At 44.7% G+C, this 27,093-nt stretch overlaps 1 protein-coding gene across 8 annotated transcripts in view; it reads right to left on the reverse strand.

The window, feature by feature from the left end:
- LOC311589021 (uncharacterized protein MSANTD5) overlaps positions 1-17,960 on the reverse strand; it is a 40,192-nt gene extending 22,232 nt beyond the window's left edge. For 3 of the 8 annotated variants that reach the window (XR_014776392.1, XM_084767270.1, XM_084767267.1), the window contains exons 1-3: positions 17,767-17,956; positions 14,841-14,970; positions 13,754-13,847 (exon numbers count right to left, since the gene is read on the reverse strand). Coding sequence is in view for 6 of the 8 variants with exons in the window: in XM_084767270.1 (XP_084623396.1) it covers positions 13,754-13,847; positions 14,841-14,846 (100 nt within the window). In the remaining 2 variants the exon portion in view is untranslated. Of the gene's footprint in view, positions 1-33; positions 128-1,120; positions 1,251-4,320; positions 4,470-12,803; positions 13,116-13,753; positions 13,848-14,840; positions 14,971-17,766 lie in introns of those variants that run through there. The other 5 variants (XM_084767272.1, XM_084767273.1, XM_084767269.1 and 2 more) reach the window with 5 other exon arrangements.
- Between the last annotated feature and the right edge of the window lie 9,133 nt (positions 17,961-27,093).

Here is a 27,093-nt window from a genome sequence, read left to right on the forward strand (position 1 = left end):
GTTTGGTTTGAGCACAGACTTGACTCTGCATACCTGAGGCCCTTTGGTCTTCCTGCCTCTGCCTCCATCTCTGCTGCCCGTTGGCTCCGTGGGTGTTTCTGGGTCTTCGGACTTGTTGTGCTTCTCTCTGTGCAGAAATGGATACATAAAATATTAAAACAGTTCTCATGCAATGGGAATCTCTGTCTCTGTACTGTGCATGGACTCAGGAGCCTGCCTCTTGCATCCAGGTGCTGGCTCATTGTCACCTCATGGGAAAGCTTGGTCCTGAAGTTTAACCAGGGAAAAACTCCAGTGAATAGTGTAGGTGCCCTTGATGGAGTGAAAGATAAGAAACAGAAGCACCTCTTCTTTCAGAAGACCTCAGCCTCTCTCTCCAGCTCCCCAATCTCCTTTCTGTTCTCCATGGGCTAAAAATCCATCTTCAAATCTCATATAATGAACTCCAACTATTCAAGCATACTAAGGGATCAGACAAACATTGGGAAGCAGTATTTCTGCAGCCCATATCACATAACAGGGGTGCTAGGTGGGTGGGCATGATCCCAGCTCTTTCCTGTGAGGTGTAGGGAGGCTCACACATTCAGCGTCCTTCTTGGCTACATAGTGGGTTGTGGGCTAGCCATCGGATCAATAAGATGCTGCCTCAAGTGGAGTTTTGTGGCCCATGCCTTTAGTACCTGCATTTGGGAGGCAGGGGCACGTAGATCTTCATGAGAATGAGGCTAACCTGGTTTAAAAACTGAGCCCAAGACAGCCAGGGTTAAATGTCTCAAAAAACAAAACAAAACAAATCAAAAAAAGATGCTGCCTCAACTAACTAAAGACTAAAAACCCAAGAACAAGTTTAGTGCTGCTTCTTGTGCCTCTGCAAATTGCAGATGTGTTCCCATTCAGGGCATTTAATGATGTTTTGCCATATACATTCCCTTGGGTGCACAATGAACACGGTACCAGAACATTCCAGGAGGCTTCCTATGAGGACCCGATGACCTCACATCCAAGTGGAGTGGAGAAGCACAGCAGAGACACACTCTGAGCTGTGAGCCTTCTGAGATCAGTTGAAGACAAACAGCACAGCAATCCTCCAGGAAACACCGGAGTGGATCCCCCAACTCACCTGCATTTTTGGCTCCTGAGCTTCCTTTGCTCCACTGAGCTGGGAACTAGGATCCGCTGTGTCTTGATGGGCGCAACAGAGTCTGGAGTGTGGACTGAGAGCTGTGCTCACTTCTGCAAGGCTGAGAACCCTGTGGAGAAGCAACACTTTATAAATCTCTGGGATGTGAGTGGAGTAGGCCCAGCTACAAGATGTTAGGGTGGGCCAGCAGAGGGTCAGCCTGAGCTCTTAATCCCATCCCAGGAGGCTGAGGCAGGAACCAGATTTTTGGACATCTTGAGCCTGACATGGAGTCTCAATTTAATTAACCCAAGAATCTAACTAAAACCGAGGTCAACTAATTCAAGTTTCTTTCTTTCTTTCTTTCTTTCTTTCTTTCTTTTGATTTATTTATGTATTATTTATACAATGCCTTGCCTATATATACACCTGCAGGGCAGAAGAGGGCACCAGATCTCATTATAGACGGTTGTGAGCCACCATGTGGTTGCTGGGAATTGAACTCAGGACCTATAGAAGAGCAGATGGTGCTCTAACCTCTCAGCCATCTCTCCAGCCCTAGGTTTCTTTATTGAAACAGGGTTGCTTTACATAGTCCTGGTCTTCCTAGAACTCACTAACATTTAGTCCAAGCTTTCCAGGACATCACAGTAATCGGCCTGCATCTAGCTCCTCCTGCCCAGTACTGGGAGTAAAGGTGTGGTCCTCTTTAAGAAGACCAACAAGCCTGGCTGATCAGGACCCAGGGGACCTGCACAAACTACTGCAGCCATCAAGAACAATGTATGCAGGAAACCTAGACCTCCTATTCAGATGTAGCCAATGGACAGCACATCCTCCCCAGGTGTGGGGAGAGCAGAGACTGACTGACATGAACTCTGCTGCCCCCTCTTTTGTCACTTCCCCTTGGTGGGGAGGCCTGCTGGCACTCGAGGAAGGGAAAGCAGTCTACCCAGATAAGACCTGAAAGGCTGTGATCATATGGTGGGGGACAAGGTCCCCTTCTGTCACAGGTCTAGGAGAGGTGAATAGGGTAAGGGAGGGAAGGGGGAAGATATAAGTGAGGGGATAACAATTGAGATGTAATCTGAATAAATTATTTAAATGTAAAAATTTTCTGGCACACTCAAGAGGCAGAGACAGGCAGATCTCTTTGAGTTCAAGGCCAGCCTGGTCTACACTGGCCTGTCCACGACAGCCAAGGCTAACAGAGAGACCCTATCTCAAAAGACAAACAAAAAATCTTTTTAAGTGGTTGTTGGAACACCTATGAAGTATCAAAATTGAGTAATGGTACCAGATAAAATGACCAAGAGCAGTGGTGGCACATGCCTTTTATTCCAGCACTCTCCAGGCTGAGGCAGGTGGATCATGGAGTCCAGGACAGCTCATGCTAGCCCGAGAAACCCGGTCTCTAAAAACCAAACCAAAACAAAACAAAAACAAAGAGAAACTGGGAAAGAAGGTATGGTGGCAAAGGCCTGTAATCTCAGCACTCAGAGGACAGAGGGAGGAGGATCACTGTGCATTCAAGGCCAGTCTTGCCTACAAAGTCAGGAAAGGACAGGCAAGGCTACACAGAGAAACACTGTCTCAGGGGGAAAAGGTTTAAAACATTTGCTAAATATCTTCACTTAGTGTAAATATCACCCTGAGATATACCCTGAGATTTTTTTAAAATCCATTACTTTGTAACTAAGAAACATCTCTAAAAGTGTAGCTAACCCATAATAATTGGGAAAGTGGAGCCTGGAAAGTTCTTCTCCAAGAGGCACAAGGAGAAAAGGGAAGCAGAGGAGGAGACAGGAGAACAGGAGAGCACGGCCTGTGGGAAAGGCAGGAGTGGTGGTACAGTGGGGACAGCTATGGTGAAGGTCACAATGGATATGTGAACTCTGGCCCAGGCCTCAAGCCCTAGTGTCTCTCCTGTTGTCTGAGCACTGCTACAGCCTGAACCCCTGCATCCTGCACGTTTCTCTGTCCCTCAGAAGCACCCAGCTGCAAGAGCACAATGGTTTGTTGTTGTTTGGTTGGTTGGTTGGTTTGGTTTTTCGAGACAGGGTTTCTCTGTGGCCCACCTGTCTCTGCCTCCTGAGACCTGGGATTAAAGACCTGTACCACCACTGCTTGGCTGTTTTTCTGGTGTTTTAAAGTTTTTAAAGACAGGATTTCACTCTGTAACAGTCCTGACTATGCTGGACTCACTTTGTAGACCAGGCTGGCCTCAAATTCACAGCGATCTGCCTCTATGGTGCTGGGATTAAAGGTGTGCCCTACCTCGCCTGGCTGGATTTTTTGTTTGTTTAAATGCTTGCTTGCTTGTTTGATTTTAATTTTTTCAAGACAGGATTTCTTTATGGAGCCCTGGCTGTCCTGAGACTCTCTTTGCAGACTAGGCTAGCCTCGAATTTATAGCGATCTTTCTGCCTCTGCCTTCCAGTGCTGGGATTAATGGCAGCGCCACACCACAGCCCACACCACAGGTGACTGAGGTGCAATAGGGACCACTACTGAGAACAAGGAGACAGGTCACTAATCTCAAGGGTATGGAAACCTTGTCCCTGGGTTTTCTTGGTTTCAGTCTGTTTTGACAGTGTCTCATGTATCTGCAGCTAGCCTCCTTTCAAAACTAAGATGAGCATGAATTCTGTCTTCTTCCCTAGATCACCTGTAATCCCAGCACTTGGGAGGCAGAGGCAGGAGGATCACTATGAGTTCGAGGCCAGCCAGGTCTACAAGGTGAGTCTAAGACAGGCAAGGCTATACAGAGAAACCCTATCTTGAGGGAAAAAAAAACCAACCAACCAACCAACCAGACAAAAACAACCCAACAACAACAGCAAAAACCCCAGAGGCATAGCATGGCCTTCAATTCCTGAGGTACCCTCAGGAGTCTGGGATGTCTCCCCATCTACAGGCCCAGCAGCTGTACAAAGTCCCATGTGAAGGAGTTAGAATATGGTGCCCCACCCAAAAAAAGAACATGGCCCCACATCAGCACAGCCTTCCTACCTTAAACAATGTCCCATGAGAGCCCAGTCTTTTCTGATATTGAACTGCAGGGCTCCATAGCAAGCCTTAATTACTATTTTGATAACTCCATAGAACTATGCCTGGTGTATTATTCAGAGTCCTCTAAAGTAGCAGAGTTTATAGGGTTTCACAGAGGAGCTTAAAGGAGATTTATTAGAATGACTTACAGGTTGTGGTCCAACTAATGGAGAAATGGCTGCCCAGGAATGGAAAGTTCTTTACTGGCAAAGGCTGGATCTTTCAGCTGTCCTCAGTAGACACTGGACTCCTGGAAAGGGCCAGTGAAGGAAGGGACTGGCTATGGAGGCAACAGGAAAGGAGCAAGTGCTGCCTTCTTCCCCCTCCTTATATTGGCTTCCAGCAGATCTGATTAAAGGTGTGTCTTCCTACCTCAAAAAATGTGGATTAAGCTAGGTGGGTGGCACACCCTTTAATCCCACACTCAGGAGACAGAGACAAAGGAATCTCTGTAAATTGGAGGCCAGTCTTGTCTACAGAGTGACCTCCAGGACAACCAGGGCTACACAGAGAAATCCTGTCTCAAAACACAAAACAAAAAGAAAAACAAACAGATCTGGATTAGAAGTGGATCTTGCCAGTTCAAATCAAACAGAGATCCCTCCCAGGTGTGCCTTTCAGCTTTGGGCTTTTGTTCATTTTACTTTTTTATTTACTTATTTATTTTTTAACATTATTGGTTTTGTTTCTTCAAGACACAGTTTCTATATGTAGCCCTGGCTGTCCTGGATTTGCTTTGTAGACCAAGATTGCCTCCAACTCACAGTGATCTGCCTGTCTCTGCCTTCCAAGTGGAGGGATTAAAGGTGTGCACCACCACGCCCTGATAACAAACAATTTTTAAATCCATCACTTTGTAAGTTAGGATCATGTCCAAAACTGTAGCTAATGAATACTAACTGGGAAAGAGGAGTCTGGCAACTTCTTCACCAAGAGGCAGAAAGAGAAAAAGGCAGGAGGGGAGGGCTCAGGGGAACACAGGAGAGCATGGCCCGTGGGGAAGGCAGGGGTGGGGGAGGCCATACTTGCTGTGGGAACTCTGGGCCAGACCACAATCCTACTGTCTTCCTTTGGTCTCAGCACTGCTAAAGCCTGACCGCCTCTCTCCTGGATGCTTCTCTGTCCCACAGAAGCACAGTTGCTTGCTTTGACTCTGGAGGTCAGACTATGGATCTGACTCCATTTGGTGTTGAACAACCCTTTCCCAGGGTCCCTGACACCATCTGGAAACACAGATGTTTGCCTTATGATTCACACAAGTACCAACATCACAGTTAGGAAGCAGCAAAAAGACATGATCGCTGCCAGATTGAGGCCATCCTGGTCTACAAAGTGAGTCTAGAACAGCCAGGGCTACACAGAGAAACCCTGTCTTGAAAAACCAAAAAAATAAAAACTAAAACAAATTACACTTATTTATCTGGTGCCCATGTCTATGTATGTGTGAGTGCATGTGTCTGCCATGGGGCTCCAGGGGATGGAGCGAAGGCTGCCAGGCTTGGTGAGATGCATTGAACCTGCTGCTCCATCTCCTGAGCCTCCACACACTCCCGCTCAGCACCACTCACTACAGCTAAATTGTGAAATCAGCCCATGTGCCTTTAGAGCATTAGTGAATAAAGAAAAGGTATCATATATGTATAATGGTGCATTATTCAGCTATTAAAACAGAGATATATAACTTGTATAAATTGATGGGATAGAGATAATTTATTAAACCATAAGCCACATTCAGAAAGACAAATATTTTATGTTATTATGAATTCTTTTTAAAAAGAAAAGAAAGGTGGATAGTTTTTTGTTTCTTTGTTTTCTTTTTAGTTGTTTTTTTGTTTTGTCAAGACAGAGTTTTTCTGTGTAGCCTGAGGTGTACTAGACTCACTTTGTAGACCAGGCTGGCCTTAAACTCACATCAATGGACATGCATCCACCTCCTGAGTCCTAAGATTAAAGATCTGTGCTACCACACCCAGCTGTTGATTGGTTTTGTTTTGTTTGTTTGTTTGTGTGGTTTTGGTTTTTGGAGACAGTGTTTCTCTGGGTAGCCTTAGTTGAACTAGACTCACTTTGTAGACCAGGCTGGGCTCGAACTCACAGCAATCTGCCTGCCTCTGACTTCATCCCAGCTTGGGGAGCATATGCAGGCTGATTGCTGTGGATTCGAAGCTAGTCAGGGGTACAAAGTGAGTCCAGGACAGCCAAGGCTACACAGAGAAACCCTGGCTCCCAACAAACAAACAAACAAAAAACAAAAAAATGAAATATCCCCAGAATTCACTGCAGAATTCAATTAGTCCTTAAAGGAGGAAATTGTAATGGGAATTCTGGAATTTTGGTTCCTTTAAAAAAACAGAGAAGTCTAAGAGTGTGTTTTTGTTTTAATCCTAGGTATGGGGATATAGGGCTGGTTTGGGCTGTCCACAGTACCTGACTGAACTGCCTCATGCTCTAGCAGAGGCATGCTTTCCCAGGTGCAGATATTTTCTGTCATTGTGTGATGTTTGGAATTCTGGGAACTTGTCAGAGGGTACATAAATATGATAGCTCTAGGAGGCAGAGGCAATGGTTGTTGGTCATTTATGGAGGTTGGTTGTGGTTTGCTATAGCCACAGTGAATGAAGAAACAAAAGGAAAGAAATTAGATTCAGGCATTTTCCTAACTCCTCTCTCCCCTCTATCATTGTTTCTCTCCTACCTAGTGTTAGAGAAACACACAAGAAGTAAAAGGGAGGGGTAAGACCTGTAGTGGGAGAGACTTTTCCTGGAAGCCCCAATGAGAGAGGGAGTCTGAGATTGATGCCAAGGCAAGAGGCTGTTATTGGTCCAATGGAACAAGGTCTACCTGCCTTTGAGAAGGAGGAGACCCTGAGCAGCAAAAGCAGTGGGTTTTCATATCCTTTACAGAAGCTGACTTCAGCAACAGTGATCAGTACAAACTTGATTGGCTGACAGGGTGACCTTTAAGCTGATTAGCTGGGCATCGAGGGATAAGCAAGTGAACCAGGGCCAGACCACAGGAGGGAATTTTTCATTTGTTCTGGTCACTATGACCTGAAGCTCTGATTGCTTAGCCCCGGGTACAAGTTCCTAGGACCAGTTGCTAGCTGTGTATTTGTGGCTCTCCATGGAAACTCCAGGGGGAAGCAAGGGTCAGGTGCTCAGGCCCTGAACACAAAATGGTGTTGATTTGGTCTCTAGAGGGGGGACAGTCAGTTTGAGGGGTTTGTTTGAGAGATGTCATGGGACAAGAGACTCATTCCGGGACATTAGCAGAAGAGGAAGGTCCCTGAGTCTTTATTGGCAAAATCAAACTATTGAGATGCTGTTAAAAACAAAATTGTTGGCCAACATGGGAAAAGCACATGGAGAGACATCATGCCAGCTGTGGACAAAGTGAGAAGCCATCGGGTTTTATATATCACGTGGGAAGTCCTCAAGGAGAGAGTTAAGTATTATTAAACTGAAAAATCTAGTCATATATGGTGGCACACACCTTTAACCTCAGCATTTGGGAGGCAGAGACCAGTGGATCTCTGTGAGTTTGAGGCCAACCTAGTCTACAAAGGGAGTACACAAAGAAACCCTGTGTCCAAAACAAAACAAATAAAAACATCGAAAACAAAAGCAAGAAAAAAACCTTCCCATATTAAGGATGAGGCATATCATAACAAAGGGAGTTAAGACCCTGTATAGTTCTACTTTAGATGAAAGTAGAATCAGAAAATTGAAAGATGAATTACTTAATTGAGATTGGCATGAGGGCTGGAGAGAGGTCTCAGCCATTAAAGACTAGGTTCATAAGCAAAAATGTAAGAGATTCACATGATATTAATTATAAATATTATTAGTCTCGTGATTCATATTTTATCCTTAGTAGCCATATGGGTTTTTAAAAAACATTTATTATTTATACAGTGTTCTGCCAGTGTACAATGCCTTCAGGCCAGACTGATCTCATGATAAATGGGTGTGAACCACCATGTGGTTGCAGAGAATTGAACTCAGGACCTTTGGAAAAACAGTCAGTGCTCTTAACCTCTGAATCTTCGCTCCAGCACCCCATGCTGGGTGTTTGTGGCAAATATGAAAAGGGGTTAGAAAAGATACAAACCTTAGAATGACTTATACATGAAATTTAAAAAATACTCAGACACAGACAGAGGAATTTAGACAAGCACCTATTGTTCCGCTGCACAATGACAACGAAGAGGGTGGCTCAAGGTGATTAGAAAACTTACCGTAGTTTATCCTATTGCTGTACAAGAAAATTATTGTATGTTTGGGATGGTCACCACAGCAATAGAAATTGCTTTTGTCTTTTGTATCTTGGTTGGTTCATTGGTTTTTCGAGACAGGCTTTCTGTGTGTAGCCTTGGCTGTTCTAGAACACATTGTATAGACCAGGCTGACCTCAAACTCAGAGATCTGCCTGTCTCTGGCACTGGAGTGCTGGGACGAAAGGCCTGCCTCATCACAGCCAGTGAGGAATTGCATTACAGCATTAGCAAGGTCCAGAACCACTGCTCTAGTGGTGGGAGGGCAACTGTGATCACATTAATGCAAAGGAGACTAAGGGATATTATAGATGACCACTGGGAATAGGAACACATGTCACTCATCTCAAGGGTGTGGGAACCCATTGTTCTGGTGTGGTTGGGTTTTCTTGTTTGTGTTTGCTGGGTCAGTGTCCCATGCATCCTACACTTTGAAAACAACCGTGAGCATGAATTTCCCCCTCCTCCACAGCTCTGTAATTTGCCTGGTTTATCCACACACATGTCATGGTAGAGAAAAAAATCACTCATAGAAAGCAGCACAGATGAAGTTTTTTTTATTTAGTGATTACATATTAGTTACATACATATACAAAGTAGAAGAGTGCACCAGACCCCATTATAGATGGTTGTGAGTGACCATGTGGTTGTTGGGAATTGAACTCAGGACCTCTGGAGGAACAGCCAGTACTCTTAACCTATGAGCCAAGCCTCCAGCTCAGAGATGAAGTTTAGTAAGACATTTTAGTAAGAACTGTAAGCACCAGGAAGAGAAAAAAGCATAGGCGTGAAGGATAGGTGCATCTGTTTCTATTCTTCTTTTGGAGACAGGGTTGAGGGACCCTGGAACTGGCCTATAACTACCCCAGTAGCACAGGATGATGTTGAACTCCACATGCTTCCCCAGGGGTCTGGGATTTCTGCCCACCTACAGGCACAGAACTTGTGCTAACTCCAACATGAAGGACTTAGGATGTTGCCCCATATTATCATAGCCTTCCTCCTTAGGCAGCCAGTGTCCCATGAATGCCCTGTCTTCTCTGATGCTGAGTCCCAGGGTTTCCTATGAAATCTTAATGACTATTTTGATACCTGAATATAGCATTACCTGGGATATTAGTCAGAGTTCTCTAGCGTAACAAAGCATGGAGAATGTCTATATATGTATATACATTGTATATTATAGAACATATGTATACATGCACATTTTTATCAATGAATACAATATAATATAATACAATTTTTATACATAGACAGTCTTTTTTCTCCAAGACAGGGTTTCTCTGTGTAATAGTCCTGGCAGTCCTGAAACTCTCTTTGTAGGCATGGCTGGCCTCAAACTCAGCGATAAGCATGTCTCTGTCTCCTGAGTGCTGGGATTAACGGTGCGCACCACCGGACCCAGCCCCAGCTTTGTTTTGTATATATGTATATTCTATAATGTATGCAACTAATCCAAAACTGACTGCCTATGAACAGAAGTCCAAGAATCCAGTAGTTGCTTATTCTGGATCTGAATGTCTCACATGGTCTTCAGTATATGCCAGAATCTTGAAGAAGTGAGCTCTAATACAGTGGTTTTCAACCTTCCTAACACTGCCACCATTTAATACAATTCCTCATGTTGGGGTAATGCCCAACCATAATTTTATCTTCTTTCCTATTTCACAACTTATTTTGCTACTGTCAAGAATCATAATGTAAACATTTGATATTTCTGATGGTCTTAGATGAAACCTAAGAAAGAGTCATTAATCCCAAAGGGAATACAGTTCAAAAGACTGACAACTGCTCTAATGGCAGTCAGCAGATGCTCTTGCTAACAAGAGTGAAAGCAATCAGGCAAAAAGAGAAGCTTCTTTCAGTCCTGTCATTGCTATAGGCTTTCAGAAAGTCAGCCCAGAAAGGAGCGTCGTCTTTCCACCTCCACAGAGCTTTAGCTGTACTCATCACTTGCACAACTACATTAGGTTAAAATAGGTGGCAATGGGTCTGGAGAGACAGCTCAGTAGTTAAGACCACTGGCTGCTCTTGCAAAGGTCCTGAGTTCAGTTCCCAGCAACCACGAAAAGGCTCATAGCTCTGGTGCCCTCTTCTGATCTTCGGGTATTAGGTGCAGGCAAAACACTGTTACATAAATAAATCTTTTTTCAAAATGGTGGCAATGTCCCTGGACATTCATTCAATATCTGAAACTTAAATATCTAGGTTAGCTTTGATATTCTCTTAATTGACATTACATCACACCAGCCCCCAGATCCATCTCAAGCTCCGAATAATTTCTATTGCATTGACTTGGAGGCTGTGAGACACTGACCCTGAGTTCCTTAACAAGAAGGCTAGGGAATGAAAAGGTGTTGAGTGGATGCAGAGGCTGCCCTTGTACTATGGGAGACAGTGTCAGGAGTCTGGAGGAGACAGAGGGCAGAGGGCAGGTGCCAGGTCACCTAGAAATGAATGCTCCGCAGTAAGAACCACACCCCCTGCCTGCCTGTAAGTATGACCCCAACAGTAGTGACAAGGAGAAGAAAGGAGGAGGAGGAGGAGGTGGAGGGGGAAGAGGGGGAGGAGGAGGAGGAGGAGGAGGAGAGAGTTTCTTCATAGACATCTTCATGGAAGACTTGGGTTGTTGTCAGAATTTCACCATGGCTGGAGGCTGGTGTCTGCAGGGACAGAGGCAGGATATTGCGGTGGAGCCATCAGATAGGAGGGGCCCCAGGGATCCCCTCTGGGAACCAGTGACTCCTCCCTGGACATCATCAGTGGTGGGTTCCATTCAGGCTCTCCAGAAGGTGTAGGCATGCCTATACTCCCAGGATGGTACTCGGGAGGCAGGAAGGCCATGGGAGGTTGAGGGTACATCGGAAACTGGGGGTTACCAGCCCCATCATAGGGAGTTTCTGAGAGGAGAAGAAACAGAGAGATCACATGGAGAGGAATGTTAATTCACAACATGGCTGTTCAGGCAACAGATCACATTCAAAGATCTAGGTGTATGTGATCTGGCTGGAATACAAACACTCTTTCAATCCAGGAGACAGAGGCAAACAGATTTGAGTTCAAGGCCAACCTGGTGTAGACCTCATATCAGGTAAAGAAAAGCTTAGGCCCAGGTGTGCTGGTGCATGCCTTTAATGCCAAACAAAGGTAAAGATAGTTTGGAAGGGAGCACCCGTGTTTGAAAGCTATGTCCAATCTAGTGGCAGAAAAGGTGACCAATTATAAAAGATTTGACAGAAGCCGATAAGCCCAACTTTCCTGAGTAGAGAGAGGAATGGGAAAGCAGGGCTTTTCTTCTTTGTGTTTGTAGTTTGTGCTTTTTGCTTTATTTTGATACAGGTTTTCTCTATTCAGCCTTGGCTGTCCTGACTCACTTTGTAGACCAGGCTGGCCTCAAACTCAGAGATCCCCCTGCTTCTGCCTCTTGAGTGCTGGGATTAAAGGCATGTGCCAGCACACCCAGATTTTTCTTTTCTTTTGCTTTTAATTTATTTATAAATCAGGGTTTTTGTATGACTTATTAATTTATTATTTATATACAGCATTCTGTCTTCATATGTGCCTACTTGCAGGAAGAAGACACCACATTCTATTATACATGGTTGTGAGCCACCACGTGGTTCCTGGGCATTGAACTCATGAACCTTGGAAGAACAGGCAGTGCTCTTCACCACGTCTCCAGCCCAGGAAGCAGTTTTACTACAACAGTAATAGAGACATGGGTTGCAGAGAGAGAACTCAGGTGAAGATTGAAGGAGCCAGAAAACGTAAAGAAGCCAGAAGATCAGAGCAGATTTCAGAGTTAGTTTGAGGCCAAGTAGAGCAATTCTGGCCGACAGAGAAGCTGGATTAGCTGAGTCATCTGAGAGAAGAGTTTGAGGCAGAACAGCTGACTTGAACCAGCCAGAGCTCACAAAGAACAAGGAAGGGTGAGCTGCCTAAGCAGGAAGTGTCAGAGGCTGAAAACATTCTAGGCCTGGGTTGGATTGTTTGCAGGCTACATGCTTCAAGGTTCAGGCCTAGGCCAGCAGGAGGCAGTAAGCCTCCTAGACCACAGCTGAGCCAGAGAGTAAAAGTCTCTTTTACAGTCATAAGCATGGCACCCTCCCTCACCCTGAATCAGGCTAAGTAACCTGTTGGCCTCTTTGTCATAGTCAACTATGTACTAGTCCAAATTCCATGCCCTTGGATGACAGCAAAATGACACAGAGAGAGGCCAGACTTTCCTGCTATGTGCTATAGAGGCCTGTGGGAAACGGGCTGCCCTCCACTGTGTGCTCTGCTCTGTGCTCATGAAGGACAGGCCAGCTGATGCCACTCTCTAGAGGACCTCAACAGTCTACCCAGAAGACACTCACCTGGCACTTGGCTTCTCGGGTCCCTGGGCCCCAGGATCCTGTACAGGGCCTCTGCATAAGGAGAGAACAAGGGTGGTTCGACCCCTGGTCTCTCATTACAGAGAGCTTCGTGCAGACTCTGCATGGTGAGAAGCAGGTTGAAACAGCTAGTCCAGCTCTTCCTCAGGCCCCGATGACCCAGGCGCTGGCAAATCAGTCTGGTCTTCTTGTGGATCTTCCCGCCTGGGTGGCCCACTTCCCGCTCAACTACTTCCCACTCCTGCAGGAAGACCCTGTTTTCAGGATCAGTCCACCGGTCACGAGAAGGACCTGCTAGGGACAGAGTGACGTCATGAGTTATTTGACATCATGCAGAAGCTCATCTGAACCTTTCTTAGTGACTCTTCCTGCACACTGAACAGCCAGAAGTGACCTCATGCAGTCACCAAGAGATTATGTCAACCAGCCCAGGACTCAGCATCTATACTGCTCTCCTTTGTTTGTTTTTGTTTTTTGAGACAGGGTTTCTCTGTGTATCTTTGGCTGTCCTGGACTCACTTTGTAGACCAGGCTGGCCTCAATCTCACAATGATCTACCTGCCTCTGCCTCCCGAGACCTGGAATTACAGCCGTGTGTCACCAGGCCTGGCCATCCTGCTCTTAGCATGCACCGGGACACTGTAAGTGTCTTCAGTTTTAGAAATAAATCTCAGAATGCAAAGAGATCTCACAGGACAAGTGCTACCTGGGAACGCTTTGCCTACACAGACTCATGACCACCTCTGACCCAGGGAGGCTCTCACAGTTTCTGAAACTTTGGGTCTTCTGTGAGGGCAGAGACCTGGCACCACAGAGTGCCAGTCTACCCTTGGCACAGCTGTGGACATCTGGGGTCCTGCATATATTCACAAGCCACAGAATTAAGAAATACATAAGAAGAATTTGGTTTTAGCAGACTCGACTCTGCATACCTGAGGCCCTTTGGTCTTCCTGCCTCTGCCTCCGTCTCTGCTGCACGTTGGCGCCTTGGGTGTTTCTCGGTCTTCGGACTTGCTGTGCTTCTCTCTGTGCAGAAATGGATACATAAAATATTAAAACAGTTCTCATGCAATGGGAATCTCTGTCTCTGTGCTGTGCATGGACTCAGGAGCCTGCCTCTTGCATCCAGGTGCTGGCTCATTGTCACCTCATGGGAAAGCTTGGTCCTGAAGTTTAACCAGGAAAAACTCCAGTGAATAGTGTAGGTGCCCTTGATGGAGTGAAAGATAAGAAACAGAAGCACCTCTTCTTTCAGAAGACCTCAGCCTCTCTCTCCAGCTCCCCAATCTCCTTACTGTTCACCTTGGGCTAAAAATCCATCTTCAAATCTCATATAATGAACTCTAACTATTCAAGCATACTAAGGGATCAGACAAACATTGTGAACCAGTATTTCTGCAGCCCATATCACATAACAGGGGTGCTAGGTGGGTGGCCATGATCCCAGCTCTTTCCTGTGAGGTGTAGGGAGGCTCACACATTCAGCGTCCTTCTTGACTACATAGTGGGTTGTGGGCTAGCCATCGGATCAATAAGATCCTGCCTCAAGTGGGGTTTGGTGACCCATGCATTTAATTTCTGCAGTAGGTGGCAGGGGGAGGTAGATCTTCATGAGTTTGAGGCTAACCTGGCTTACAAACTGAGCCCAGGACAGCCAGGGTTAAATGTCTAGAAAACCATACCAAACCAAATCAAAAAAAAGATGCTGCCTTAACTAACTAAAGACTAAAAACCCAAGAACAAGTTTAGTGCTGCTTCTTGTGCCTCTGCAAATTGCAGATGTGTTCCCATTCAGGGCATTTAATGATGATTTGCCATATACATTCCCTTGGGTGCACAAGGAACACGGTACCAGAACATTCCAGGAGCCTTCCTATGAGGACCCGATGACCTCACATCCAAGTGGAGTGGAGAAGCACAGCAGAGACACACTCTGAGGCTGTGAGCCTTCTGAGATGAGTTGAAGACAAACAGCACAGCAATCCTCCAGGAAACACAGGAGTGGATCCCCCAACTCACCTGCATTTTTGGCTCCTGAGCTTCCTTTGCTCCACTGAGCTGGGAACTAGGATCCGCTGTGTCTTGATGGGCGCAACAGAGTCTGGAGTGTGGACGGAGAGCTCTGCTCACTTCTGCAAGGCTGAGAACCCTGTGGAGAAGCGGCCCTTTATAAGTCTCTGGGATGTGAGTGGAGTAGGCCCAGGCTACATGATGTTAGGGTGCGTCTGCAGAGGGTCAGCCTGAGCTCTTAATCCCATCTCAGGAGGCTGAGGCAGGAGCCAGATTTCTGGATCTTGGGCCTGACACAGAGCCTCAATTGAAATACTCAAAGAATCTAAGTAAAACCGAGGTCAGCTAATTCATCTTTCTTTGGTTCTTTCTTTCTTTCTTTCTTTCTTTCTTTCTTTTTCAGGTTTGTTTATGTATTATTTATACAATGTCTTGCCTGCATGTACACCTGCAGGGCAGAAGACGGCACCAGATCTCATTATGGATGGTTGTGAGCCACCATGTGGTTGCTGGGAATTGAACTCAGGACCGCTGGAAGAGCAGATGGTGCTCTAAACCTCTCAGCCATCTTTCCAGCCTTAGGTCTTTTTTTTGAAACAGGGTTTCTTTACATAGTCCTGGTCGTCCTAGAATTCACTAAAATTAGACCAAGCTTTCCAGGACATCACAGTGATCAGCCTGCCTCTAGCTCCCTGACACCAAGGCTGGGATTAAAGGTGTGGTCCTCTATAAAACCATCAAGGATGGCTGATCAGGACCCAGGGGACCTGCACAAACTATTGTAGCAACCAAGGACAATGAATGTAGTAAACTTAGACCTCCTGTTCAGATGTAGCCAATGGACAGCACATCTTCCCCAGTTGTATGGAGAGCAGGCACTGACTGATATGAACTCTGGTGCCCAGTTTGGTCACTTCCCCTTGGTGGGGAGGCCTGGTGGCACTCAGAGCAAGGGGAAGCAGGCTACCCAGATAAGACCTGAAAGGCTGTGATCATATGGTGGGGGAATGGTCTCCTTCTGTCACAGGTCTAGGAGAGGTGAATCGGGAAAGGAAGGGAAAAGGGAAGATATAAGTGGGGGGATAACAATTGAGATGTAATCTGAATAAATTATTTAAATTTTAAAAATTTTGTGGCACACACCTTTAACCCCAGCACTCAGGAGACAGAGGCAGGCAGATCTCTGTGAGTTCAAGGCCAGCCTGGTCTACACTGGCCTATCCACAACAGCCAACACTAACAGAGAGACCCTATCTCAAAGAACAAACAAAAAATCTTTTTAAGTGGTTGTTGGTACACCTATGAAATATCAAAATTGAATAATGGTAACAGATAACATAGCCTATGGGAATGAAGCCTTTAATCCCAGCACTCTGGAGGTGGAGGCAGGTGGATCACGGAGTCCAGGACAGCCCATGCTAGACAGAGAAACCCTGTCTAAAAAACAAAACAAAACAAAAACAAAGAGAAACTGGGAAAGAAGGTATGGTGGCAAAGGCCTGTAATCCCAAAATTTGGGAAGCAGAGGCAGGAGGATCACTATGAGTTCAAGGCCAGCCTGGTCTACAGAGACAGTGCAGGACAGCCAAACTACACAGAGAAACATTGTCTCAGGAGGGAAAAAAGTTTAAAACATTTGTTAAATGTCTTCACTTTGTTTAAAGTTTGATTGAAAAACTTAGACATAAAGAAAAATTTTTTAAACTGTTACATTGCAAAAACTGTAGCTAAGCCATAATAAACAGGAAAGTGGAACCTGGAAAGTTCTTCTCCAAGAGGCACAAGGAGAAAAGGGAAGCAGAGGAGGAGACAGGAGTACAGGAGAGCACGGCCTGTGGGAAAGGCAGGAGTGGTGACACAGTGGGGACAGCTATGGTGAAGGTCACAATGGGTATGTGAACTCTGGCCCAGGCCTCAAGCCCTAGTGTCTCTCCTGTTGTCTGAGCACTGCTACAGCCCGAACCCCTGGGTCCTGCAGGTTTCTCTGTCCCTCAGAAGCACCCAGCTGCAAGAGCACAATGGTTTGTTGTTGTTTGGTTGGTTGGTTTGATTTGGGGGTTTCACTCTGTAGACCAGTGTGGCTTCCAAATCACAGCGGATCTGCCTCTGTGGTGCTGGTATTAAAGGTGTGCCCTACCTCGTCTAGCTGGGTTTTTTTGTTTGTTTGCTTGCTTGCTTGCTTTCTTGTTTCTTTTTTTTTCTTTCTTTCTTTCTTTTTTTTTTTGAGACAGGATTTCTCTATGTGGCCCTGGCTGTCCTGAGACTCTCTTTGCAGACCAGGCTAGCCTTGAACTCACAGCCTCTGCCCTCCAGTGCTTAGAAACCCTGTCTTAGAAAACAAAAAACCGCTGGGCGTGGTGGTGCACGCCTTTAATCCCAGCACTCGGGAGGCAGAGGCAGGCGGATCGCTGTGAGTTCGAGGCCAGCCTGGTCTACAAAGAGAGTCCAGGACAGCCACGGCTACATAGAGAAACCCTGTCTCAAAAAACCGAAAACAAACAAACAAACAAACAAACAAAAAACCAACCAACCATCCAAACAGACCAAAAACCCAAACAAAACAAACAACAACAAAACCCCAGAAGCATAGCATGGCCTTCACCTCCTGATGTGCCCGCAGGCGTCTGGGATGTCTGGCCGTCTACAGGCCCGGCCCGGCAGCTCTACAAAGCCCCATATGAAGGAGTTAGAATATGGTGCCCCACCCAAAAAAAAGAATAAGCCCTACATCAGCACAGCCTTCCTACCTTAAACAATGTCCCACGAGAGCCCAGTCTTTTCTGATATTGAACTCCAGGGCTCCATAGCAAGCCTTAATTACTCTTTTGATAACTCCATAGAACTATGCCTGCTGTATTATTCTGAGTCCTCTAGAGTAGCAAAGTGTATAGAATTTTAAAGGGGAGTTTATAGGGGATCTGTTAGAATTACTTACAGGCTATGGTCCAATTAACCCAAAACTGGCCGACCAGGAATGGGAAAGTTCTTTACTGGCAAAGGCTGGATCTTTCAGCTGTCCTCAGTAGACACTGGACTCCTGGAAAGGTTGGCTCCAGGGCCAGTGAAGGAAGGGACTGGCTATGGAGGCAACAGGAAAGGAGCAAGTGCTGCCTTCTTCCCCCTCCTTATATTGGCTTCCAGCAGATCTGATTAAAGGTGTGTCTTCCTACCTCAGAGATGTGGATTAAGCCAGGTGGCTGGCACACCCTTTAATAACACACTCAGGAGACAGAGACAGAGGAATCTCTGTAAATTGGAGGCCAGCCTTGTCTACAGAGTGACCTCCAGGACAACCAGTGCTACACAGAGAAACCCTGTCTCAAAACACAAAAATAACAAACCAACAAACAGATCTAGATTAGAAGTGGATCTTGCCAGTTCAAATGAAGCAGAGATCCCTTTTGTTCATTTTATTCATTTACTTATTTATTTTGTGAGGTTTATGTTTTTGGTTTTTATTTTGTTGTTTCAAGACAGAGTTTCTCTGTGTAGCCCTGGCTGTTCTTGACTCACTCTGTAGACCAGGCTGGCCTCCAAATCACAGAGATCCACTTGCCTCTGCCTTCCAAGTGCTGGGATTAAAGGCGTGCACCACCACACCCATATTACATACTAGTTTTTAATCCATTTGTTTGTAAAGAAGAATCATGTCTAAAACTGTAGCTAATCAATGCTAGCTGGGATTCATACCAGCACCAACATTACAGTTAGGAGGCAACAAGAAGAAATGATCGCGGTGAATTCAAGGCCAGCCTGGTCTACAAAGTGAGTGTAGGACAGCCAAGGCTACACAGAGAAACTCTGTGTTGAAAAAAAGGGGGGGGGAGGCTGAAGTGATGGTTAAGACCTCTGCTCTTCCAGAGGCCCTGAGTAAAATTCCCACAAATCACATGGTGGCTCATAACAATCTATAATTTGATCTGATGCCCTGCTCTGCAGATAAATCCCTCGTATACAATTAAAAAGAATGTTAAAAAAAGAAAAGAAAGAAAAGGCCCATATAGACTAACATATATGAATGTTTGGGCTTTCTTTTGCCCCAGCATTTGGCTCCCAAGTCTTTATTGGTAAAAATAAACAATTGAGATTTTATTTTTTAAAAACATACACTCTCATTTGTGGATTTTTAAAACATAAATTTAAAATTACAGAGGGGCTAGAGAGATTGCTCAGCGGTTAAGATTGTCGCTACACAGAGAAACCTTGTCTTGAAAAACCAAAAAATAAAATTTACACGTATTTATCTGGTGTGCATGTATACATATGTGTGAGTGCATGTATCTGCCGTGTGGACCCAGGGGATGGAACAAAGGCTACCAGGCTTGGTGAGATGCCTTGGTGGATTGTTTTTGGGTTTTGTTTGTTTGAGTTTTTTTTCCTTTGAGACAGTTTTTCTGTGTAGCCTTGGTACAGCCTTTGTAGACCAGGCTGGTCTTGAACTCATATCAGTAGACCTGCCTCTGCCTCCCCATAGATGGACCTGCCGCCAGTGCCATTATGGCATGTGAAGTCACCACCCTGGCACACGAATCTTGGAATAATTCTGTGAAAGCAGGAACCCTTATATCCAAATCCTTTTTCTCCAGTGCTAAGAGCACGGAAGTTTTCTGCTGTCTTTGGAACTCTGTCTGCAAAGAGCTCGAAGGAGACGCGGCCCAAAGGCTCGCCATCAACCGCGATGTCGAAGACCACGAGGGGGTTGACCATGGCTGCAGCAAGCAGCGAGAAGGGACAGCAGCGTCTGCAAAGCCCCAGCTGTGGATTGTTAAAAAGGCCTTTTAAGGAGTAAAAGCACTACCCATGCAAGTCACATGACTCAAAGTCAATCTTTGGAAGCCACATCTAAAGTCCCATGGAGTGACACACATATTTGCCATCCCAGCATTCCTGTGGCAAGATGAGAGGCAGAGCCAGGACCATCAGACTGAAGCCTGAAGTCTAGCTAGTCAGTGCAGCAGAGAAACAAGAAGAGACTTATTCCCTTAGTCAGGTCGGGGACAGAACCAATATTTTTTCTGTATAATAATCAGCAAACTTACTTGGTGGTTATTGTCCCCCCCCCCTTCATTTTACTTCTCTCTCTTTTCAGGTGTAGCATGTATTTTAAACTCAATTTTATTTGGTGTATCTTATGCCTCTTTCTCCCTTCTCCACCCCAACACCAGAAGGTTAGTGGGAGAAGGGGTTGTGGTTCTCCTTGGCTACTTCCTACTATTTAGGGTTGTCAGGTTCCTTGGGGCAAGTCCAGTCTCCCTGGTCAGGATATTCAGCTAGCAACAGCAAACACAGCAGCAGTCTCACAGGCCTCTGTCTGCCACTCCATCTCTCTCTCTCTCTCTCTCTCTCTCTCTCTCTCTCTCTCTCTCTCTCTCTCTCTCTCTCTCTCTCTCTCTCTCTCTCTCTCTCTCTCTCTCTCTCTCTCTCTCTCTCTCCCTCTCTTTCTCTCTCCTTTCATATTTATACCAACTGGCAAAGAGCCCGCTCCCCCATGCAGTTATCAGCTGAGGACAAACTGGAGCAGCCCCCATAGCCCACACCTTGGTTTGTTAAAAGAGAAACATGCTTACATATCATAAACCAAAACTTCCACAACGTCATGGTTTTTCTGTGTAGCCCTGGTTGTCCCGGAACAATATATAGACCAATCTGCCCTAGATTTCAGAGGTCTGTCTCCCTCTGCCTCTCAAATACTGGGATGAAAGGTGTGTACACCTCCACCAGGCCTCTTTATACAGTATTTTAATATCACTGGGTTATTTTTTCTGATTTTTTTGGTTTGTTTTTAAATTCAAATACTTGATTTGTAAAGGTTTTTTTGTTTGTTTGTTTTTGTTTTTAGTTTTGTTTTGCTTTTTGGTTTTTGAGACAGGGTTTCTCTGTGCAGCCTTGACTGTACTAAAACTCTCTTTGTAGGCCAGGCTGGCTTCAAACTCACAGATCTGTCTACCTCTGCCTCCTTCCTGAATGCTGAGATTAAAGGTGTGTACCACCAAATCCTGCAAGTTTATGTATTCCTTAACAGCTTTTTGGTTTGGTTTGGGTTTTGGTTTTTCAGCACAGGGTTTCTCTGGATAGTGTTGGCTCTCCTGGACTACCTTTGTAGATCAGACTGGACTCAAACTCACAGAGATCCATTTGCCTCTTCCTCAGGGGTGCTGGGATTAAAGGCATGCGCCATGATGCCTGGCTTTAAAACTTCTTTTAAATAGGACACCCACACACCCAGGCCTGGCAGAACATGCCTACAATCCTGAGAAAAGATTGCAGGTTTGAGTACTGTGTCTAAAAATCAGAACAAACTGTCTCTGTACATGTGTTTACTGATTGATGAAAGATTTGTCTCTTACAGGTCACATCGGGTTTGAGAAAACAGAAGCAGCAGAGCAGAAAACCTTATTTTGTAATTTATGCTTGCTTATGAGCAATCACAGCACACCACATGTCTACCATTAATGAGTCAAACTTTGTTGTTTTTGTAAGACACGTTCTCCCAGGTAGGTCTAACTCCTGGACTTTGCTGTGTACACCAGGCTGGCCTTGAACTCACAGGGATCCGCTTGCCTCTGCGCCTACCAGTTCTGGGATTAAAGGCGTGCACCACCATGTCCAGCCCAACTTTTATTATGTTTGTTTATCCATGTTATGTGTGGAGGAGGACACAATTACCACAGTGTGCTTATGGGGATCAGAGGACAACTTGTAGGAAGTGGTTCGTTCACTCCATCAATGTGGGTTCCTGGATTAAATTCAGGTCATCAAGCTTGATGGAAAGTACTTTTACCCACTGAGCCATATTGCCTGCCAATTTTTAGAAATTGGTGGGACACGCCTTTAATCCCAGCACTAGAGGGGCAGAGGCAGGTGGATCTCTGTGAGTTCAAGGCTAGCCTGGTTTACAAAGTGAGTCCAGGCCAGCCTGGTCTACAAAGTAACTCTAGGATAGCCAAGCTATTTACACAGAGAAACCCTTTCTTGAAAAACCAAAAGAAGAGGCTGGAGAGATAACTCAGTGGTTAAGAGCACGGCCTGCTCTTCCAGAGTCCTGAGTTCAATTCCCAGCAACCACAGGGTGGCTCAAAACTGACTATAATGTGTGATCTAATGAGCTCTTCTGCAGATAAAGTACTCATATATAATAAATGAATAATTTTTTTTAAAAAAGGAAAAACCAAAAGAAGGGCTGGAGAAATGGCTCAGTGGTTAAGAGCACTGTCTGCTCTTCCAGAGGTCCTGAATTCAATTCTCAGCAAACACATCGAGGCTCACAACCATCTATAATGAGATCTGGTGCCTTCTTCTTATATGCAAGTGTACATGCAAGCAGATCACTGTATGTGTAATAAATAAGTAAATCTTTAAAAAAAGAAAAAAGAAAGAGAAATTTAATTTATATGTTTCATTTGGTAAGTAAATAAAAAATAATATATTATTAAAATATACTAGAAAGGGGGGCTGGAGAGATGACTCAGCAGTTAAGAGCACTGGCTGCTCTTCCAGAGGTCCTGAGTTCAATTCCCAGCAACCACATGGTGACTCATGACCATCTATAATGAGATCTGGTGCCCTGTTCTGGTATACAAGCATACATGTAGGCAGAATGCTGTATATATTATAAATAAATACATCTTTAAAAAAAATATATATATATGCTAGAAAAAGGTCACTAATGTACCTTATGGTTACTAGAGTTGGGTTACTTTAATCTTGAAATAATCATGTATTAGCCAATGGTTTGATGAACGGCTTTAGCTGCATGAATACATAATTGACAACCGCAAACCTTTTTCTTAACCTTTGAGATGTAACACACAAGTTTGAACTTATGTTTCTGCTTAATAAAAGGTTTCCTATAAAAACCTATAAAATTTTTTCTTCATCAAAATGGATATTCCACAAAAATGGATTAGAAGCCTATCAGTGAGTCTCAAAGAAAGAAGAAATCTTTAAAATCTAGTGCTAGTAAATTGTAGGAAAATTATGTCTCTGTGAGAACATGAGGCCTATCATAGTCAGCTGATGTGAAGCAGCCCCATATTTCAACACCTGGGATTAAAATTAAAACATATTCTTATAATGTTTCTCTGTCTTTTAAAGTAACCAAAAATCCAGCCAGGCATGGTGGTGCATGCCTTTAATCCCAGCACTCAGTAGGCAGAGGCAGGCAGATCTCTGTTGAGTTCAAGGCCAGTCTGCTCTACAAAGTGAGTCTAGGACAGCCAGGGCTACACAGAGAAACCCTGTCTTGAAAAACCAAAACCAAAACCAAACAAAACAAAAACAACCCCAAATTGCCACTACAGACATCAATACTCTACAAACTCTTGGAGACATTGAAAAGGAAGAAACATTTCTCCATTTTTTCTTTGAAGCCAGCAATATTTGGATATTCAACAAAGATAGCATCATAAGAAAAAACTATGGAACAATATTCCTGATGAATACTGATACAAAAATGTTTAGCTAAGTCCTACAAAACAAAATTTAACTTTTTTTTTTAACTCAAGGCTCTTTATTGGTATTTAGGAAAAGGGCCCCCCCCTCAAGGTGAAGACTGAGCAGGTAGAAGCAATACTCTCAGGCTCAGTACCAATAAATTTTCCTATGTCTTTGAGTCTCCTGGGTCCCCTTTGCCTCCATCACATCTTCTTCTAATGTCTTTAGCCGTGGCACATAAGTTCTCTCTAGAGCATCTTCCCCTGATGTGTCCTTGGGGCCATCTCAACTGCATCCTTAAAGGACTGTGCACTCTACAGGGTTGTGACACTGGGCCTGGAAAGATGGTTCAGAGGTTGAAAGCACTTGTTCTTGTAGCAGACCTCGGCTTTTTCCCATTACCCACAAAATGGCTCACAAACCCTAGTCCCAGAGAATCCAATGTCCTTTTCTGGCCTCCATGGACACCAGAAAAGCATGTACGTACAGGAAAAACAGCCATGCACATAAAATAAAGCAAGCCTAAAATAATTTTTTTAATGTGACAGTTATTTTTGGAATGGAAGGAGGGTTCAGAGTATGAAAATGATTATGAGCTGAGCATTGTGACACATACATTTTGTCACAGCACTTGAGAGATGGAAGCAGAGGATCTCTATGAGTTTAAGGCCAACTAACTGTTCCAAGAAAGCCAAGGCAACTGAGAGTCATCCCATCTTTAAAAACAAAAAGTGCAATATGCTACATTAACAGAAGGTAGATACATAGTAATCAGTATTGATACAGAAAGAGGATTTTGAGAAAATTCAATGTTTTTTTTTAATAATGACTTAATAAGCCACTCAGGGGCTGGAGAGATGGCTCAGTGGTTAAAAGTGCCACCTGCCCTTCCAGAGGTCCTGAGTTCAATTCCCAGCAGCCTGGTGTACAAAGTGAGTCCAGGACAGCTAAGGCTACACAGAAAAACAGGTCTTGAAAAACCAAAGGCCAAAACAAAAAACAAAACAAAACCAAAAAAAAACAATGAGCCGGGTGGGGTGGCGCAGGCGTATAATCTAACCACTCAAGAGGCAGAGGGAAGCAGATCGCTGTGAGTTGGAGGCCTGCCTGGTCTACAAAGTGAGTCCTCACACAAGAGACTTATTGGGAGGGAAAATTTCAGGAGAGTGCCTGGCACTGATCAGGTATGGGGCAGCAGCAGAGAACTGGATAGAACAGAATTTAAACACGTTTTTCCCCCCTTGGGGCAGAGGTTTTTAGGGTGGTCTGGGATTGGAGCAATTTCTGTGGCCTAATTTTAGGGCAAGTTCACAAATTGGTGGGCTTTTTCTGTAGGGCTGGTTGTGGCTGGGCTGGGGACAGCTATTAGGAAACACTTGTTAGGAAACACCTGTTAGGAAAACACCTGCTAGGAAACACCTGTTAGGAAACACCTGTTAGTGAAGTCTGGCTAGCGGGGTCTGGCCATTGAGGCTCCTCAGGGATGAGCTTACAGGGCAGGGAAAGCCATTCTTGACACTCAAGTTGACATGAATAGCCAACATTAGATCCATGGTAATGGGTTTTGGGGTTTTTTGTTGCTGCTGTTCTTGTTTTTGTTTTTTCAAGACAGGTTTTCTCTGTGTAACCCTGGCTGTCCTGGAACTCACTCTGTAGATCAAGTTGGCCTTGAATTTACCTGCTTCTACCTCCTGAGTGCTTGGATTAAAGGTATGTGCCACCACTACCTGGCTTCCTTCTTTTTTTTTTTTTTTAATTTTTGTTTTTCAAGACAAGGTTTCTCTGTGTAGCCTTGGCTGTCTTGGACTCCCTTTGTAGCCAGGCTGGCCTGGAATTCACATTGATCCACTTTCGTCTGCCTCCTCAGCACTGGGATTAAAGGCATGCACCACTAAGCCAGACCTTTTTTGGCTTCCCTCTGAAAAATGTGTTTAATGCATTTCATTGTGTCACACAAGTTTTGTATGTATTGTATTTATTTTTATTCATCTCAATTTTTTTTCTGTGACTTCTTTGATTCACTGGTTTAAAATGTGATGTTTAGGCTGGGGCTGTAGTTCAGTTGGCAGAGTGCATTAGCCAAGCCCTGGGGCTGATCCTAACCACTGCATACACTAGGCATGAGGGTACACATCTGTAATCCCAGTACTTGGGAGACAGAAAGTCAGAAGTCTCAGGTCATCTTCAACTATGATAGCAAGTTTAAGGCTATTTTGGTATACATTAGACCATGTCTCTTAGTCCCAGCACTCAGGAGGCCGAGGCAGGCGGATCCCTGTGAGTTTGAGGCCAGCTTGGTTTACAAAGCGAGTCTAGGACAGCCAAGATAACACAGAGAAACCCTGTCTCAAAACCAACAAAACATAAGACCATGTCTCAAAAAAGGCTTACTTTTTCCTTGTTATTAATTTCTAGCTTCATTCATATACTTAAAGATAATGTACTTTGTAAGATTTTATTTATTTACTTCATTTGTTTGTTTGTTTGAAACAGAGTTTCTCTGTGTAGCCTTGGCTGTGGCTGTCCTGGACTAGCTTTGTGGACCATGCTGGCCTCAAACTCACAGCGATCTGCTTGCCTCTGCCTCCCGAGTGCTGGGATTACAAGCATGTGCCACCACCGCCCGCCCTTTATTTACATTTAAATTATTTGAACCTTATTTGGAAGTCTACTATATGGCCTGTCCTGGACAATGTTCTATATTCACTTGAGAAGAATATGTATTCCATTCCTATTGGACATGATGACTTATTTGTCTTGTTTGTTTGAGGCAGGGTCTCATATAACCCAGAAGTATCTCAAACTTGCTACATAACCAAGAATGATCTGACTGCCTGATCCTCTTGGCTCCATTCCCATAGGCTGGGATTACAATTATGAGCCACCATTTCCCATGGATGTAATGCTTTATGTATTAGAGCCAGATGCCTATTGGTCAAGTCCTCTATATATTTATTGATTCCTTGTGTAATTGTTCTATATGCCATAAATAGCCCAGGCGAACTTTATTGAAAGGGATGCTTTGTTGTCTCCATTTGTTTTTCAAGACAGGGACTCTCTGTGTAGCCTTGGCTGTCCTGGACTCATTTTGTAGACCAGGCTGGCCTTGAACTCACAGTGATCTGCCTGCCTCTGCCTCCTTGGTGCTGGCATTAAAGCCATGCACCCCCATGCCCAGCTTAATAAATAAATCTTAAAAAAAGAAAAAAAATAAAAGTTTCTGTCTATCAAAAGAAACATTCACCGTGGTGGCACACACCTTTAATCTCAGTACTCAGGAGGCAGAGGCAGGTGGATCTCTGTGAGTTCAAGACCAGTCTGGTCTACAAAGTAAGTCCAGCACAGCCAAGGCTACACACACAAACCCAGTCTTGAAAAACTAAAAGCAAAACAAAACAAAAAACCAAACCAAACCAAACAAAACAAAACAAAACCAAACAAAAACAAATCCAAATTTTAATCTCAGAAAATAGAGCCAGGAGATTTCTCAGTTTGAAAAGTGTTACCATACAAGCAGGAGGATCTGAGTTCAATTCCCAGAACCCTCAGAAAAATTCCAGGAGTGGGGGGCGGGGCAGAAAGTTGAGTGTATTGTCACATGCCTTTGATGCCATCACTTGGAAGACAAAGGCAGGCTGATAGATGTGAATCTGAGGCCAGCCTGCTCTACAAAGTGAGTCCAGGGCAGCCAAGGCTACACAGAAACCCTGTCTCAAAACAAAACACACACACACACACACACACACAAAAGAGCTGGAAGTGGTAGCAAATTCATATACCTAAATACTGGGGGTAGGGGGCGGCAGAGACATAGGGGTTCCGGGGACTC

Source organism: Acomys minous, assembly GCF_964271855.1.
Source record: "Acomys minous genome assembly, chromosome: 18".
NCBI lineage: Eukaryota > Metazoa > Chordata > Mammalia > Rodentia > Muridae > Acomys > Acomys minous.